At 43.3% G+C, this 13,954-nt stretch overlaps 2 protein-coding genes and 1 long non-coding RNA gene across 4 annotated transcripts; 2 read left to right on the top strand and 1 right to left on the bottom strand.

Moving 5' to 3' along the window:
* Positions 1-213: 213 nt before the first annotated feature.
* Positions 214-1,419, bottom strand: LOC112268667. Its single transcript, XM_024454590.1, has 2 exons — positions 1,162-1,419; positions 214-1,062 (listed from the first exon to the last, which is right to left on the bottom strand). The coding sequence occupies exons 1-2, from the start codon at positions 1,399-1,401 to the stop codon at positions 214-216; spliced, it is 1,089 nt and encodes a 362-aa protein (XP_024310358.1). The 5' UTR covers positions 1,402-1,419.
* Positions 1,420-6,671: 5,252 nt separating this feature from the next.
* LOC100837616 (dirigent protein 21) lies at positions 6,672-7,541 on the top strand. Its single transcript, XM_003577659.4, has one exon. The coding sequence runs from the start codon at positions 6,763-6,765 to the stop codon at positions 7,312-7,314; it is 552 nt and encodes a 183-aa protein (XP_003577707.2). The 5' UTR covers positions 6,672-6,762; the 3' UTR covers positions 7,315-7,541.
* A 936-nt stretch (positions 7,542-8,477) lies between these two features.
* Positions 8,478-13,924, top strand: LOC104584597. Of its 2 annotated transcripts, none has more exons than XR_002960292.1 (2): positions 8,478-12,708; positions 13,717-13,924. It is a non-coding gene; the product is annotated as an uncharacterized LOC104584597 (long non-coding RNA). The 2 variants fall into 2 exon arrangements; XR_002960291.1 differs by having other exon boundaries at positions 13,455-13,924.
* The last annotated feature ends 30 nt before the right edge of the window (positions 13,925-13,954 follow it).

Genomic DNA, 13,954 nt, shown 5'->3' with positions numbered 1-13,954 from the left:
CAGTGATATATAATTTAACTTTGAAACAAGAAGAGTACATTGAATAACTAAGGCACTGTACAAAATAAAGAAAATAAAACTGCACATGATAGTTCTGTTATATTTCACACGGAGGCTTCAACACTGATATCTCTTTGGGAGCGGAAGCACGTCAAACTGAAATAAGTACATGGCTCCCTTGTAGAGAAGGATAGGAAAACCAGTGCTTTACTTTCAGGATATTTTGTCCATTTTTAGTATAAGTAGTGTACATTTTTTTGGTTTCAGGATGCCAAAACTCTTTACTAGCTTCAGTAGATATAAGTAGTGTACATTTTTTTGGTGGATGTTAATGTGGCAGTTGTATCGCATGAGAAGAGACGGGTTGTAAGGGACAACCCATCTATTGTCCAAATATGTGCCTCTGATCCGAACTCTCTGCCCATCGTCCCTCCTTCTGTAGATGGGATATGAGTCCTTCCCTTGCTGTGTGGCGGGGCAAAACTGTCGAGGGCAGTGAAAATGGCACTGTCCATCAATCATGCATGCACAACTTTTCCTCAACTCACCGCAAGGCCCGTGCAACATGCGTCTGATCACCAGATCATGAAGAACAGGATACTTCTCTTTGTCTGGTATCTCTGCCGATATGACCTTATCGTAGTCATCTGGCGTCTTTAACTTGCTCCATGCTTTCATGATCAGAAGTGTGTGCTCGTGCGGGAGACCTCTTTTCTGAAACTCCGTGACATGAACGTAGGCCGCAACTTCTCCAAAATGTTTTTGCTTGGTCAATAAGTCCATCAAATGTCGTTGCTTAGCCCTATAAACTCTGGCCACCAGGTCAGGACGGTCTTGTGGCAGTTGACCGGGTAATAGTTCGGTTGTTATCTCCTCCCAGTATGGGTTGCAAGTCATCGTGATAAAATAGTCCGGTTTGCCCCACCGCTGAACTATGGCCATTGCATCAAGGAACCTCCGTTGCATGTCTCGGTCACCACCAGGAAAGCTGCGTGGAAGCACGATTCTCTTCCCAATGCGATCACCGCGTGCCTCGCCAGCTGCGATGGTGTCAACCAGACCCTATAGAATGAACGCATATATCCAATCAGTAAAGATTCAATATATGACGTAATGGCGAAATAAAAAATAATAATATTGATTTGGTCATATGACGATTACCTGGTAAAGGTCAGCTCGTATAATCTTTTGGTTGCTAGGCTTAGAGTACCAGTCTAGCCTCATAGTCTCAATCTTTATGTACATGTCCACAGCCCATTGTTGGAAAAGGCGCCCCCCGAACAAAATGATATTAAAAAGCTTCTTACGAACTTGCAGCTTGTAGCAGTAGTACTCCCTTGCACTAACAAATTTCTTGGACTCCTCTGCATCGCAGGGATCCTTATCTTCGTCGCCGTCCATGTCCTCTATATAACAAATTGTTAAAAAATATACCAGTTTGGATGGTAGACTGATTTTTTTATTAGAATTAGCAATGATGATCATGCCTGTTGGTAAAACAGTGTCAGCAGTATGGTCTTCATGAGGTAAATCAGTGGCCTGGTCATTCTGTCGTGCAGAATCAGTAGCATGATCTTCATGTCGCTGGAGTAAATTAGTGGCTTGGTCTTCATGTGGTACAGATGTACCAAATGGATCTGAAATAATGTTGATAATATAAAATGCAATAACCATAGCTGAAAAAATAAAAATTTGTCATGACAAACGAACAGAAATTAAATCTGACGCTTTGTAAATACCTGTCGGTAAATCAGAATTGTCCACCAAGTGTTCCAGAGTGTGATCAGTTTCTTCAAAATATGGCATCTTACGATTCCAACCGGTCTCCCCACCCGGGAAAAACAATGGGTATGCCAAGGGATCATAGCACCCATAGTATGCTCTAATATATAGAGGACGTCCTCCTCCTTTTGCATGCACGACAACACTCCTATCAAAGACTTTCGTCGAGTCGTTCCCTTCAACCCAAATCGCGGCCACTTCAGAAGTCGTGGGTGCATTGTACCGACGCTGATCCAAGGTTATATTTGTGTTCAGCTCAATCTTGTACTCATCTAGATTTGAGAACGACCCAACGGTCTTGAAAGTATGCACATAAGGGTTGTGCTCAAGTATACTCAGAATTTTCCGAATGAGGTCTACATTAAGATCAGGTGACCTCTGGATCCTGTGAGACAACGTTTGATCACCATCATAAATGTAAAGCTGCAAATGCCATGGTCCATTTCCGCTAGGCACCAAATCGTCCACTTTGTGGTACAGCATGCCATGTGCACGGAATGTAAATATGCCGGTCCCTGCCGCAGTGCTGACTTGGCGGTCAAGTGTAACTTCAAGACTTGTGAATGAGAAGTGGGAGTTGAAATACCGGATATTCTCTCGAAAATACTTAGCATCGTCGTCGTCCTGACTGGTCCATAACCGCTCCAACTCTTCAGGGACATCTGGAATGAATACACGGATTTTTCCTTTTCTACAACAAAATGCAGGCCCCTCGTACTGAAACCTTGTTGCTTCACAATGGCCGCAGTCGCTGACTTTTCTGAGGACATGGTGTTCTCTGGGTAGATCTCGGTAGACACTATCATAACTATCATGCTCCAGTATTCCACCAGTAGCCTGACGTTCGTCTCGGACTGATTCATACTCAACATCTACAAGTGTAAGTAAAATGGACAATTAAGGAGCACTATCCTAGTTGTATATGATAGTGCTATAAAAAACTGAGATGTTAATGTACATACGTTCCCTGAATAATGTTTCTTCATCCTTAATGTCATCATCGTCTGAATCATTGCCCTCATTAGGTTCTGTGTCAGCATTCATAAATGAAATTCAAACTATATTAATACGAGCTTATGTACCTTCTGAGTCTGATGGTTGTTCAGCAGGCTCAAATGATTATTCAAACTATATTAATTATGTACCTTATGAGTCTGATGGGTGTCCAGCATGCTCAAATATTCCATATACATCGTCTGTTTCATCATTTCTTTCATAATTGTCTGGTTGCCCCGAATCTGGGGACTCTTCCATTCCTCGCCTCTTGTTGCTTTCTTGGTTCAGCTGAGGTGTTTGAACCTCTATCAATTGTGTTAAAAGCCCTGCAAAGTGTTGAAATCACAAGAATATTAATATAGTGTTGTTGTTATTGACCTCGTACCAAGGCGTTAAGGTATTACCTTGTGTACTATCTCGTATTATGGTGCACTTGTTTTGCTGGTTTTGTCTAGAAGGCATAAGAACAGCCCTCCTTCGTCCCGAAATCTCTTGCATCTGGTATGCGTCATTCCTGTGCAACCAACTGGCCTCCTCGTGGCAATTTATATTCTCCTTGTCGTGCATGATTGTATCATGTGGTTGAGATGAGTTTGGTACCTTTGACATGCCTGAAACAAATTTGAAACCACGACACCAGGACATATTAGAATTATTTGCAAGCGAACAATGCGTAATGAGCAATTGATGGTACTGCACAACCTTCAGCACGAATTTGTTGCAGTTGGGTGAGCACTGATTGTCCTATAGCTGGTGTATGTGTCACAATGTTTTCGGAATGGTTGAGCGCAGCCGGGCTCTCTTTGTTCTCATGCGCTTGATGACGTCGATTTAATATTTCATATCTATTTAGTGCATACCTCTCCCTGTCCCTCTGTCTTCTCCTCTCTTTAGGATCTGCATATAGTAGTAGTATATATATAGATGAAATTTGCATATTTTTGTCTACTGAAGAATAAGGCTGTATGCCGCTGTAGCACTAAAGCTATCCAGATGTATTCAATGATGGAAACAAAAACATTCCAGATGGAAAAAGCTTGAAATAAGGCAATATTGAAAGCACGAAGTTTGAATTAAGTATTCCCATATATATGTTCCTAGAAAAAGGATGAATGCCGTTGTTACCATGGTATGGGACCTGAGTTGTTCTTGTGTCAGATTGTTGGACATTCATATCACTGTAGGCTAGCCGCTTTTTCTTTAAGATGTCGTCTCTATTTTCTGAATATCGCTGCCTCTCCCTCTGCCTCTTTAATTCATTTGGGTCTACATAAATAATACAATTAGTATCTCAGCAAGTCCAGTGAGCTGAATGTCAGCTACCTGAGTTGTGGTTGGTGCCGATGTCTTGAACTGGGGTGTGCTCTCCATGAGACTCACCTGTAGGAACAGGTCTGCACTGTAATGCTCAAGCAGAGCACAAAAACAAGGGCAAACATAATTCAAATAATAAGAATGCAGGTGACATAATAATTACCTTGGGCCTTGGACATGGGTGTATGTGGTGACATTTCCGTGTCCTTGAGCATAGAAGCTGAAGCTTGTTTCTTCTCAAGGGCTTCACGCCGCCTCCTCAGTATAGCATCTCTATTTCGGGCATAATATTCTTTGTTCTTCTGGCTCTTTAATTCTTTAGGGTCTGCACAGTGTTTATAAATGCCACAATTTTAGACCTGAACAACATTAGCATCCACTGGCGAAAACAAAAAACTTTGAAACTACGAACTGGCTGCTAATAGTAGTTACCTAAGGATGGAGTACTACCCTCGGGGTTGGTGTTGCTTATATCATGGAATGGTCTCCGTGTGGTTCCGTTGTTTTTGGGAGATGAAATACTCAAAGTATCTTTACCTGTGACATTGGTGTTGCTTATATCATGAAAAGGCATCCTCGTCGTTGCAGTGTAACAATGTTTTTAAATCGACAGTCTAGCACATATGCGCAATCAAAAGAGCATGAAAATTCGTTGAAATTATAGACTGACACGTAATGGGAACTCACGGTGTCACGGAATTGAGGATCCGGAAGACTCTGAGCGACGGCTGGCGAGCGGGCGTGGTGGGCAGAGGAGGGGCGCGGGGGGTGGGAGGAGGCGGCGGGGCAGAGGAGGGGCGCGGGGGTGGGAGGCGGCCGTGCAGGAGATCGCGGCGGCAGTGGGGAACTGCTAACCTTGAAGGCGGGCAGCTGCGTGAAGGGCAGCAGTGGGGCGGGTCTGTGACGGCGACGACTCTATGCAGGGCCGGGATGGCGGCGACTCTATGCAGGGCCGGGATGGCGGCTGGGCGGCCATGGCGGGGTGCGCAGGACGGGTCTGCGAAGGACAGGGCGCGTGATGGAGGCAAGGGGTAGCGGCGCGGGAAGGGCAGCGGCCGCGGGGGTCAGAGGCGAAGGGGCCGACTGCCGACAGAGACGGCGGGTCGCGCGGGAGGGCCTGTGCTGCGGCGGGTGGTGACGGAGACGGCGGGTCGCGCTGGAGGGCCTGTGCGGCGGCGGCGGGTGGCGACGGAGATGGCCGGGGCGGGGGCGACGGCAGCGGGAGTTGAGAGGGAGGGCAGAGCGCGCGCGGGGCAAGGCGGGCTGAGGGCAGAGCGCGCGCAGGCGAGGCGGGGGCGGCAGCAGCGGTAGTTGAGACGGTGGGGCGGGCGCTGCGGCGAGCGCGCGAGGGCGAGGCGGGCTGAGGCCGACTGGAGAAGGTTGCTGCGGCGGGGCAGTTAGGCGGCGGTGGGAGGAGGCGGCTGGTCTACGAGCCTGCGCAGGCGGCGATGCCCGCAGGGGAAGGGAAGGAGGAGGAGGCGGCTTCTACGGCTAGAGAGACGCAGGGCTGACGGGGTGAGGACAAAAATAGAAGAAAAAAACGATTCGGGAACCAAGCGGCTGGCCGAAAGATTCTTCTGCCGGTGGAATTTCAGTCCCAACATGTAATCACTAAACGCACACGGTTAGCTACTAATCTGTGTTTAGTCAGTCTGATTGTGGAGTTATTAGTACTCTGCGTGCATTTGGTGTGGTGGATGTTGGAATGAACATGTTGATGTCTTTATAAGTAGTAGAGATAAGTAGTGTACATTTTTTTTGTTTCAGGATGCCAAAACTCTTTGCTAGCTTCAGTAGATAGAGGCTAAAGTCAGATTAAAATGATGATGAAATGGGCAGAGTAGTTAAAAAAAATGAAAAAAGAGGTGAAATGGATAATTGGGAAGACAAATATGGGGTTTTCAATGGGTATCAAGTTATTTTGTCCATTCACAATTGTCCGGACAGGTCAAAATTGACAAATGAGCATCCACCCCTAGAGATTCCCAGAAAAAAGATTGAATATGACCTATCCTTTTCTTGTGTAGACTTTGATGGGATCCTGATCTAGATCCATCACGATCAAGTTTTATCGTCCAGTAGGTCCATTTTGAGGGTCTCTTTCATTCTGAGATTTGCAACAGGAAATAGGAATAAGTACGTGTCTGATGGCAGTTTTTGTTTTGGATGTAAACTTTGATGAACGGCTGATGAAGTGATGATGCTAACATGATGTCATGCATGGGTGTTCCAACCGCACATCGGTCTCGATCCATCCATCAGAGACCTTCGACATCGAACGTATACCCTTACCAAACTCTCGATTTGGACCTGGCACACACATGTTCAGTTGCTCAATCGTATCACCCAGCACAGCCACACATACTATGCGAACACTCTCTAGATCGATCCGTAGGACGGTAGGAGTGTAGGACACTGGTAAGCACTCATGGTTACGTTGCATTGACGCTACATCATTCCTGCCCACTCATCTCATGCTTTGCATCGACAGCAAAGCGGGACCGTGCATCGATCCATGTCCCGTCAGGCTGTCACGACAAAAAAAAAGCACTTTTCTCCTCCCCCCAACTAACCGATGCAGAACCTCTTGATCGACCCTTTCTCACCTTAAATCGACTGCAGTGTGATCATACAACCCCCTCTTCTCGACCAGACCACACATCTCTCCATATGCAGAACCGTGCCATGGCCAACAAGCTGATGATTTTGCTGGTCTCTCTCGCGCTCGTATTGGCCGCCGCGGCCGCCACGACGACGCACCTTCGGTTCTACATGCACGACATCGTGACGGCCTCGCCGCCATCGTACCCGGCAGCGACGGCGCTGCGGGCAGTCAAGGGCATGACGCCACTGCCCAACGACCCCACCAACCGCTTCGGGGACACATACGTCATCGACGACTCGCTGACGGAGGGTCCTGAAGGGGACTCTCGCCTCGTCGGAAGGGCGCAGGGGTATTATATGTTCGCGTCAATGACGGAAGCGTCGCTGCTACTCAGCGCCAACATGGTGTTCACAGCGGCCGCTGGGAAGAACTACAACGGCAGCGCCGTGGCCGTGCTCGCTAGGGACTCCATCCTCGACACCGTCAGGGAGCTGCCGGTCGTCGGTGGCACCGGCGCGTTCCGTGGGGCGACGGGTTATGGGCTCCTGCGGACGCACTCCTTCAACGCCTCCTCCAACAATGCTGTGCTCCAGATCGACATGTACGTGCAGGTGTAAAGCGCTATGCACCGCACGTACGTTAATTTGTGCTGTATGTGTGCGCATTTGCATGAGGGCGTTGCGTGCAAGATTAGTATGCAGGCCTCTTATGATCATTTTAATATGTATCGATGCCTCCTCTAGAAGGCTTGGGCTGATTTGTTGGACCTGAGGTTATGTCAACCAGTGAGTTTGTTCTGATGAATTTAGAAAAATAAATGCAGCATCACAGTACTGAGCTTACATCATTTGTTATTACAGGGATGAGATAAATAGGACTATCAAGCCAAGTATATACCAACTCGGTCTTGTGTCACCTAGATGATGCTGGAAAAATAATTTAGATGAACTCGGGTGACGCAGCCGCCGGAGCAGCTAGAGCGGCACCGTTGGACTCCAAATACTCCGCAGCTGGAGCAGAGGACCCGGGTGGAACTAAGTTGACTGGACCATGTGATTTCGGTTTTGTGATCTACTAAATTATCGAATTAACCGCATAGTTTATGGCAATGTGTCTTGCTAAGAGTGAAATACACCATTAGTTCATAAACTTCGCAGCAAATAAACACTTTAGAGAACTCATAAAAACACACTTGACTCTTTTAACACATCGTAGTGCTACACTCTAGTCCAAATACGGTGTGAGAGGACTAAAAAGGGACACGTGTCCGTCAGGTAGACCGTCGATTGAACAGGGGAAACTACAAATGTTTTTGCAAAATTAGTCCAGCATTGTGTTATTCGTTGTCAGCATCATGTCCCATCTGTAGCTTGATGTGGTGCCGGCGACATTGCGTCGTCGGCATGGAGTCTGATGCCCGCTAGGGCAAAGAGCAAGAGCCGCCATGCCGGTGCTGATGCTGGCACTTGTGGTACATGTACAATGGTTGGTAAGATGTTTTCTTTTATGTGTTGCACGTCGTTTAAAAAGACAACAAACTATTGTACAATATGTCATTTCTCAGAGCCATATCCTAAAATTATTGCTTAGATTAATAACATTAATCTATTATATACTAAAAGTATATGACGGAGCTACCAGAAAATAGATAGAGCCTCTAGAAAATCCCACAAAAAAGCAAAATTTCTGACCGTCGATTTGCTACGTGAGAAAATCATGGCCGCTGGATCTTACTAATAGCCCCTTTCATTAAAGTTACGCACCATGCCATTATGTAAAACCTAGGCTGGGTCCTCTCCTCTACTCTCCGGTAGCACCTCTTCCATGGCTCCATCCTCTCCAAACCTCCGCACGCCTGCAGCATTGCAGTGCCCGCCGCCGCCGAGAAACCCTGTCCAACGCCATCTCCGCCTCCCCGCCTCCTCACGCCGCCATCAAAATCTCGCCCAGGGGCACTCTAGCCCCAATCGTCGCCACCTCTGCTCCGGCCACAAGTACACCCGGTCTTTCTTTTTCCCCCTCCCTCCTTCTCTCAGCAAGTCAGCACGCTCCAGTTCCTGACGGTAATGTGTGGACGTGTGGTATTGGTCCCAAAACGGTTTGATTGATAAAGCTTTGAACATACAGTGGTCAGAGACTTCAAATTAGATAATTTTACAGTCGATTGGTCTAGCCAGGGAGGGCAGGATCCTTGATTGGAAGAAACAGGAGTAACATGGAGATGCTTATTTTTTTGTATTGAAATTTTCAGGCATTACTCAGGTAGCCGGGCATAATACTGTATAAATCTTTATTTTGTTCCAAGCTGCAAGTGAATATTAAATACCATATATCCTGCCCTATGTTTCTGAATACTGCATTTTGCTTACATTTTTGCAATTAAGAATCAGTCATATAGAAGCCAATTACATTCGACCAATCCCAAAAGATAGTACAGGAGCAATAGAAGTTTGCTTCAATACAGTTGTGGGCTGTGGCTGTTACATATGACCAAGGAGCAATAGCAAGTTTTTTCTTATATCAACCCAAAAGATAGAACTGAGTGCAGGAAAATCATCATTGTGGCGTCAGTTAGGAATTTTCATTGGTTCTTCAGTGAAGGAATTGTAGTTCTTTCTTCTTCTTCATATTTATCTATGGAGATATATAGAGCTTGGCTAACGATCGCTCAACTAAGTTCTTTCTTCTTCAGATTTAGCTATGGGAATTGTAGTTCCATATCTATGGGCTCGATCTGTCATCATATCGATTTCACGTGGAGCGGAATCTGTACTCCCATGTCTGTTGGTGGTGTAGGATGATCATATATTTTGACCCTGCAATTAATCAGTGTAAGTGTTCTTTGTTTTAACATTTCGCTCAACCAAGTGGATTTGTTCTGGTTTCAGCTCCCACGCCTATGTGGAAGTATGATATTTGTGAGTTTCAGTTAAGAGAAGTTGAGGATTCAATTTCTTTGATTAATCATAGAATGATATTGGTGAGTTTCAGTTAAGAGCAGTCAACCATTCAATTCTTTGATAATCATAGTATGATATTGGTGTGTTTCAGTTAAGTGCAGTCAAGAATTCAATTTCTTTGCTAATCAAATATATACGTTTATAGGTAACCATTCATATAATATTCTCTTCTTTTATTAACAGAATCTGGAGGGAGTTTTGCGAAGTAGCCTTTTTACATAATGTTCACATAGATAAATATTTACCCTTGTAACTGTTAAAGTTGCTCTATACGTGTGCTTCGGTCTGATGATTGTATTTCTTTTTGTGTCTACCACCGAGTAATTGTTTTGGAGACGAAAATATTTCAGTACAACATCTCGAGACCTAAACTATTATATTGCATATAATGCGGTTGTATGAGCTCCATCACTGTTTGTGCAATTATGAGAGAAATTACCTCGGATTTAGCATACTAGAGATATGCTGAGATCAACCTCTTGATCTATGTACACAATGTAGTGCTTCATATGGACCACCAAATCCTGCCTATTTGCAGTGCACAAGATGTCATGGATATGGATAAAATAGAAGTTAATAAAGTACAAAATCATTTTGGGTGCTATGAAATTCGTCCAAACCATACCACTCTATATGTTTGTTTTATTTTTTTATCCATGATTAATTTAGTTGAAAATTGAATTTATTTTATTAACCTGTTGTGTCTTGCATAATAAATTTATTTCTTTGGTAAGTTTTTGTCTGACAGATCTTAATTACTGGCCTTCAGGTTAGCATGTCCATCATGTTCTTGTGTTTTGAAGCTGCCATGGATTCAGTTTATGCTACAAATTCCTACAGTACACTTAACAATAATTAATGTATGCCCCCATTTTCTTGCCTGACATCTAGAGTTCAATTTGAGTTTGAATAAATAATTTAATCACAGATAGAAAAGGAAGTGAGAGAACTGCATGTCATGGTGTAGGGAGCCCAATCAGTTCAATACATGATTCATGTGAGCAAAATCAGTTTTTTTGTTATGTTGCCTCGATGTATGTCTGATGGCTTCAAGCCTGCTTGTCATATTTGCAGTGTAAGCATCTGTGTACATCTGAAAATGCATATTTAAAGAGGAGGTTGCTGACAACAAATGTTGGGTGGCAACTCTATGTTTCTTGGCACTTCTCTTCATGTTTGCTGCAATCAGAGAAGGGAAAGACAAGCAGTCAAGGAGGGTACAAGATGAATGCATATGAAGAAAAAGAACATGCTATAAAGCTTCTAAAAGCAATGCTGACCCAGAGATTCTTAATGGGGTTTTAAGGTGCGATGGATATAGGTAAAAATTAACTACTCCCTCCGTCCAACAAAAGATGTCTCAAGTTTGTCAAAATTTGGATGTATCTAGACATGACTTAGTGTATAGATGCATTCAAATTTAGACAAAGTTGACGCATCCTTTGTTGGACAGAGGAAGTATAAGCATTCAAATGTTCAATACCATAGTTTGGTTCCAGTCTGCAGCATCAGGTAGGTATGTCATCAGGTATGCCATCGCTGTTAATATTTGAATCTGTATAACTTATTCTATAAAATGTTTATATTGGGATGTACATATTTGAAATCATTCAGAGTCGCCTTCGAGGTCGACTCATGAATGAGAATGAGATGAGATGGAATTTTCAAATGTTTTGTCAACATTTTGTTTCAATGGCTAGGGAAAAGTTAGAAAATGTTTGTCAACATACTATAACTATACCCATTACCCAGTAATCAGGTAGATATTTACATAATTAAGGAAAAGTCGGTTCAGAAGAACTGCAAGAACATGACAAACTCTTAGACTATGAATTTTACAAGTTAAATATGAAGCACAAAAAGAGTTCTTTTGTGCTTTTGTCGGATCTCAGACAACCAGCGCCGTTGTGACTCTCTCTATCTCTCTCTCTCTCTACGTGCGCCGTCGCTGTGACTCTCTCTCTGTCGATCTCTAAGTGCGCCCTGGATGCGCGCATCTGCCGGCGGTCGGCGCCTCAACTCAGCCGCAAACCCTATATGTCTTTTTATCTGCCGTTCCGTCCCACCGTCTCAGAGACTCAGACCCGCCGAATACGCGCGCTTCATGTGCAGGTACCGGCGGCCTTCGCTGTCTCCTCCTAACCCCTCGGGGTCATGCAGCAACATGTACATGCACTTGGGAAAGGCCCAGCCGGATTGGTTTGTGGCATTAATCTGCATATGTTGTGGCTGCTCAACTACACACTTTCAAATGCCATCTCAAGGTCGCCAGCGGCCGCTACTATACTGTCAATCGGTCCGTATCCATGATCCAGGTATCTTCTTACTTTCTTGTGATTTTTGAGTTATTGGTCTTATATATCTATTAGTGGTTATTCTGGACAAAGTGGGCTGTCTAGCAGATTGAAAACAAATTTCATTCTCATTATATTCTGACCTGAGATTCTTATGGAGTACTAAGGACATACATATAGAATGCCCTTCTGATTAATTAATATAACAACCTTAAAAGGTTGATATAACACTCTTTCATCCCAACTATTCTTACGCCAATGGCAGATAATTCGATTACCCTTTTTCCATGTCCTGTCCGACATGGCTCAGGCATTCTCCTCTCCTCGCTGCTGCCTTCGAGAACCTTGAGATGCTCACCCTCATCAACCTCCCATATAGTCTCGGCCAGGTACTAATATATGTATAGTATGTATGGGCTCTAGAATATGAGGCAACTCGTAGAGTCATCGCTTTCTGATACGATTGCCTTCAGAGCTTAAGAATTTATCAATATTGTGTTGTCACGCTTCCTCTTGATTATTGACTATTGTGCTCTGCTACGGCATTATACAACGCAAGAAAGGAGTTTTTGAGGTAAGCGTTCGCTCTAATGAGGCATCCCACATTATTCCTCATGTTATGTGCATGTATGTAAGACTCGGTAAAATATTAATTTCATGATTTAAGTTTGGCACATAATATATCAATTGACATTTCAGGCGTTCAATATCGTACTTAATGACTTGAGCAAAGGATTCTGAAGCTCCCATTAGACCAGTAAGTCCCCAACCTGCATAAGAGATCTGGACATCATGTGCAAAATATTATTTGAATCTTGTCGAAATAATAGAACTAAACATGAGTTAGGGAGAAAAAACAAGATGAGTCTAATAGATCACTCTTTGTTTTGTGTGCAAAATTACACAAATATACCTATAGATATGTACAATCCTTGAAGATTACGTTATTATTTTTTATATTTAATTAGCTTTGCTGATATAGTAAATTTTGAACACGGTGGTATCTACTCCAAAATTCCATCAGTCTTAGTGTTAGTTCTGCAGATTTTTTAAATGCTTGCTTTGGAAGATTAGACAACACATGACACAGCTAATAAGTTTTTATGAAGTTGACACAAATTTATAGTGATGCCATCGATAGTGCCATGTATCGCTTCAGTTTGTAGGTCTTGGACATTGTGTTTGAATGCTTGATTTGTGTAATTGTCCATGAAAAGGACATGTTCAATTGCATGCTAGCAATAGTGAAGACTTTGATATTACAACAAGTTCCTATTGCTTGAAGAAAAACTAACAGACACAAGCTTTCTACGGTAAATATCAGGAGCAAACTCTCAGATATAATATTTCCATAATGTACCAAAGGAATTTTTCACCTTTCATAAAGAATATTGCAGCATTTGCTCTGTTTAATGTGATGTATCCCTCCTCTAATTTTTCGATGAATTATTTGTCATTTTGTTTCTGGCATGATACAATACGTATTGTTTTTGAATAATCCAGGTCGTATAAAAATGCTAAATAGAGTTTCTCCGCAACATGATGCAACTGGATATCCTATAACATCTGCAGTTGAAAGCACTTCACGTGTAGAGATACAATATTTTTCTTTGTACAAATTTTACATTTCTTAATAGCATATATTCAGTATACAGGCTTTAACTTTTTTTTTGGAAAAGACACATTTGATCATATTTTGGAACCAACTTTGCAATTTGACATATACTATCACCATGAACATAATATTCACAATTTTCTTGAGCAGGTGTAGAGGAGAGACAATAAATGTTACTATGGCACCATGTGTGTAAATCTATGTTTCTTTTGCATCGAACAACAAAATGATTTTATTCTGTCGTGAAGTATTTATTATGCCATTTAGAAGTCACTGCATTTTTGTTTTGCTCTTGCACTCATTTGTTGCGGAAATGTACCTTTCAGAGTCAAATTGTTATAGCATCTTCTTGTATGTATATCAATGAATTAGTGTGATGTGATAAATT

This window comes from Brachypodium distachyon, chromosome 4, assembly GCF_000005505.3.
Source record: "Brachypodium distachyon strain Bd21 chromosome 4, Brachypodium_distachyon_v3.0, whole genome shotgun sequence".
Taxonomy (NCBI): Eukaryota; Viridiplantae; Streptophyta; class Magnoliopsida; order Poales; family Poaceae; genus Brachypodium; species Brachypodium distachyon.
This window is presented reverse-complemented; position numbering and strand designations above follow the sequence as displayed.

Excerpts from the sequence above, each read along its gene's own strand:
- LOC112268667 (XM_024454590.1), bottom strand. The coding sequence starts at position 1,401 with ATGGACGGCGACGAAGATAAGGATCCCTGCGATGCAGAGGAGTCCAAG. Across the intron at positions 1,063-1,161 it reads TACGAGCTGACCTTTACCAG|GGTCTGGTTGACACCATCGC; the intron begins GTAATCGTCATA and ends TTCATTCTATAG.
- LOC100837616 (XM_003577659.4), top strand. The coding sequence starts at position 6,763 with ATGCAGAACCGTGCCATGGCCAACAAGCTGATGATTTTGCTGGTCTCT.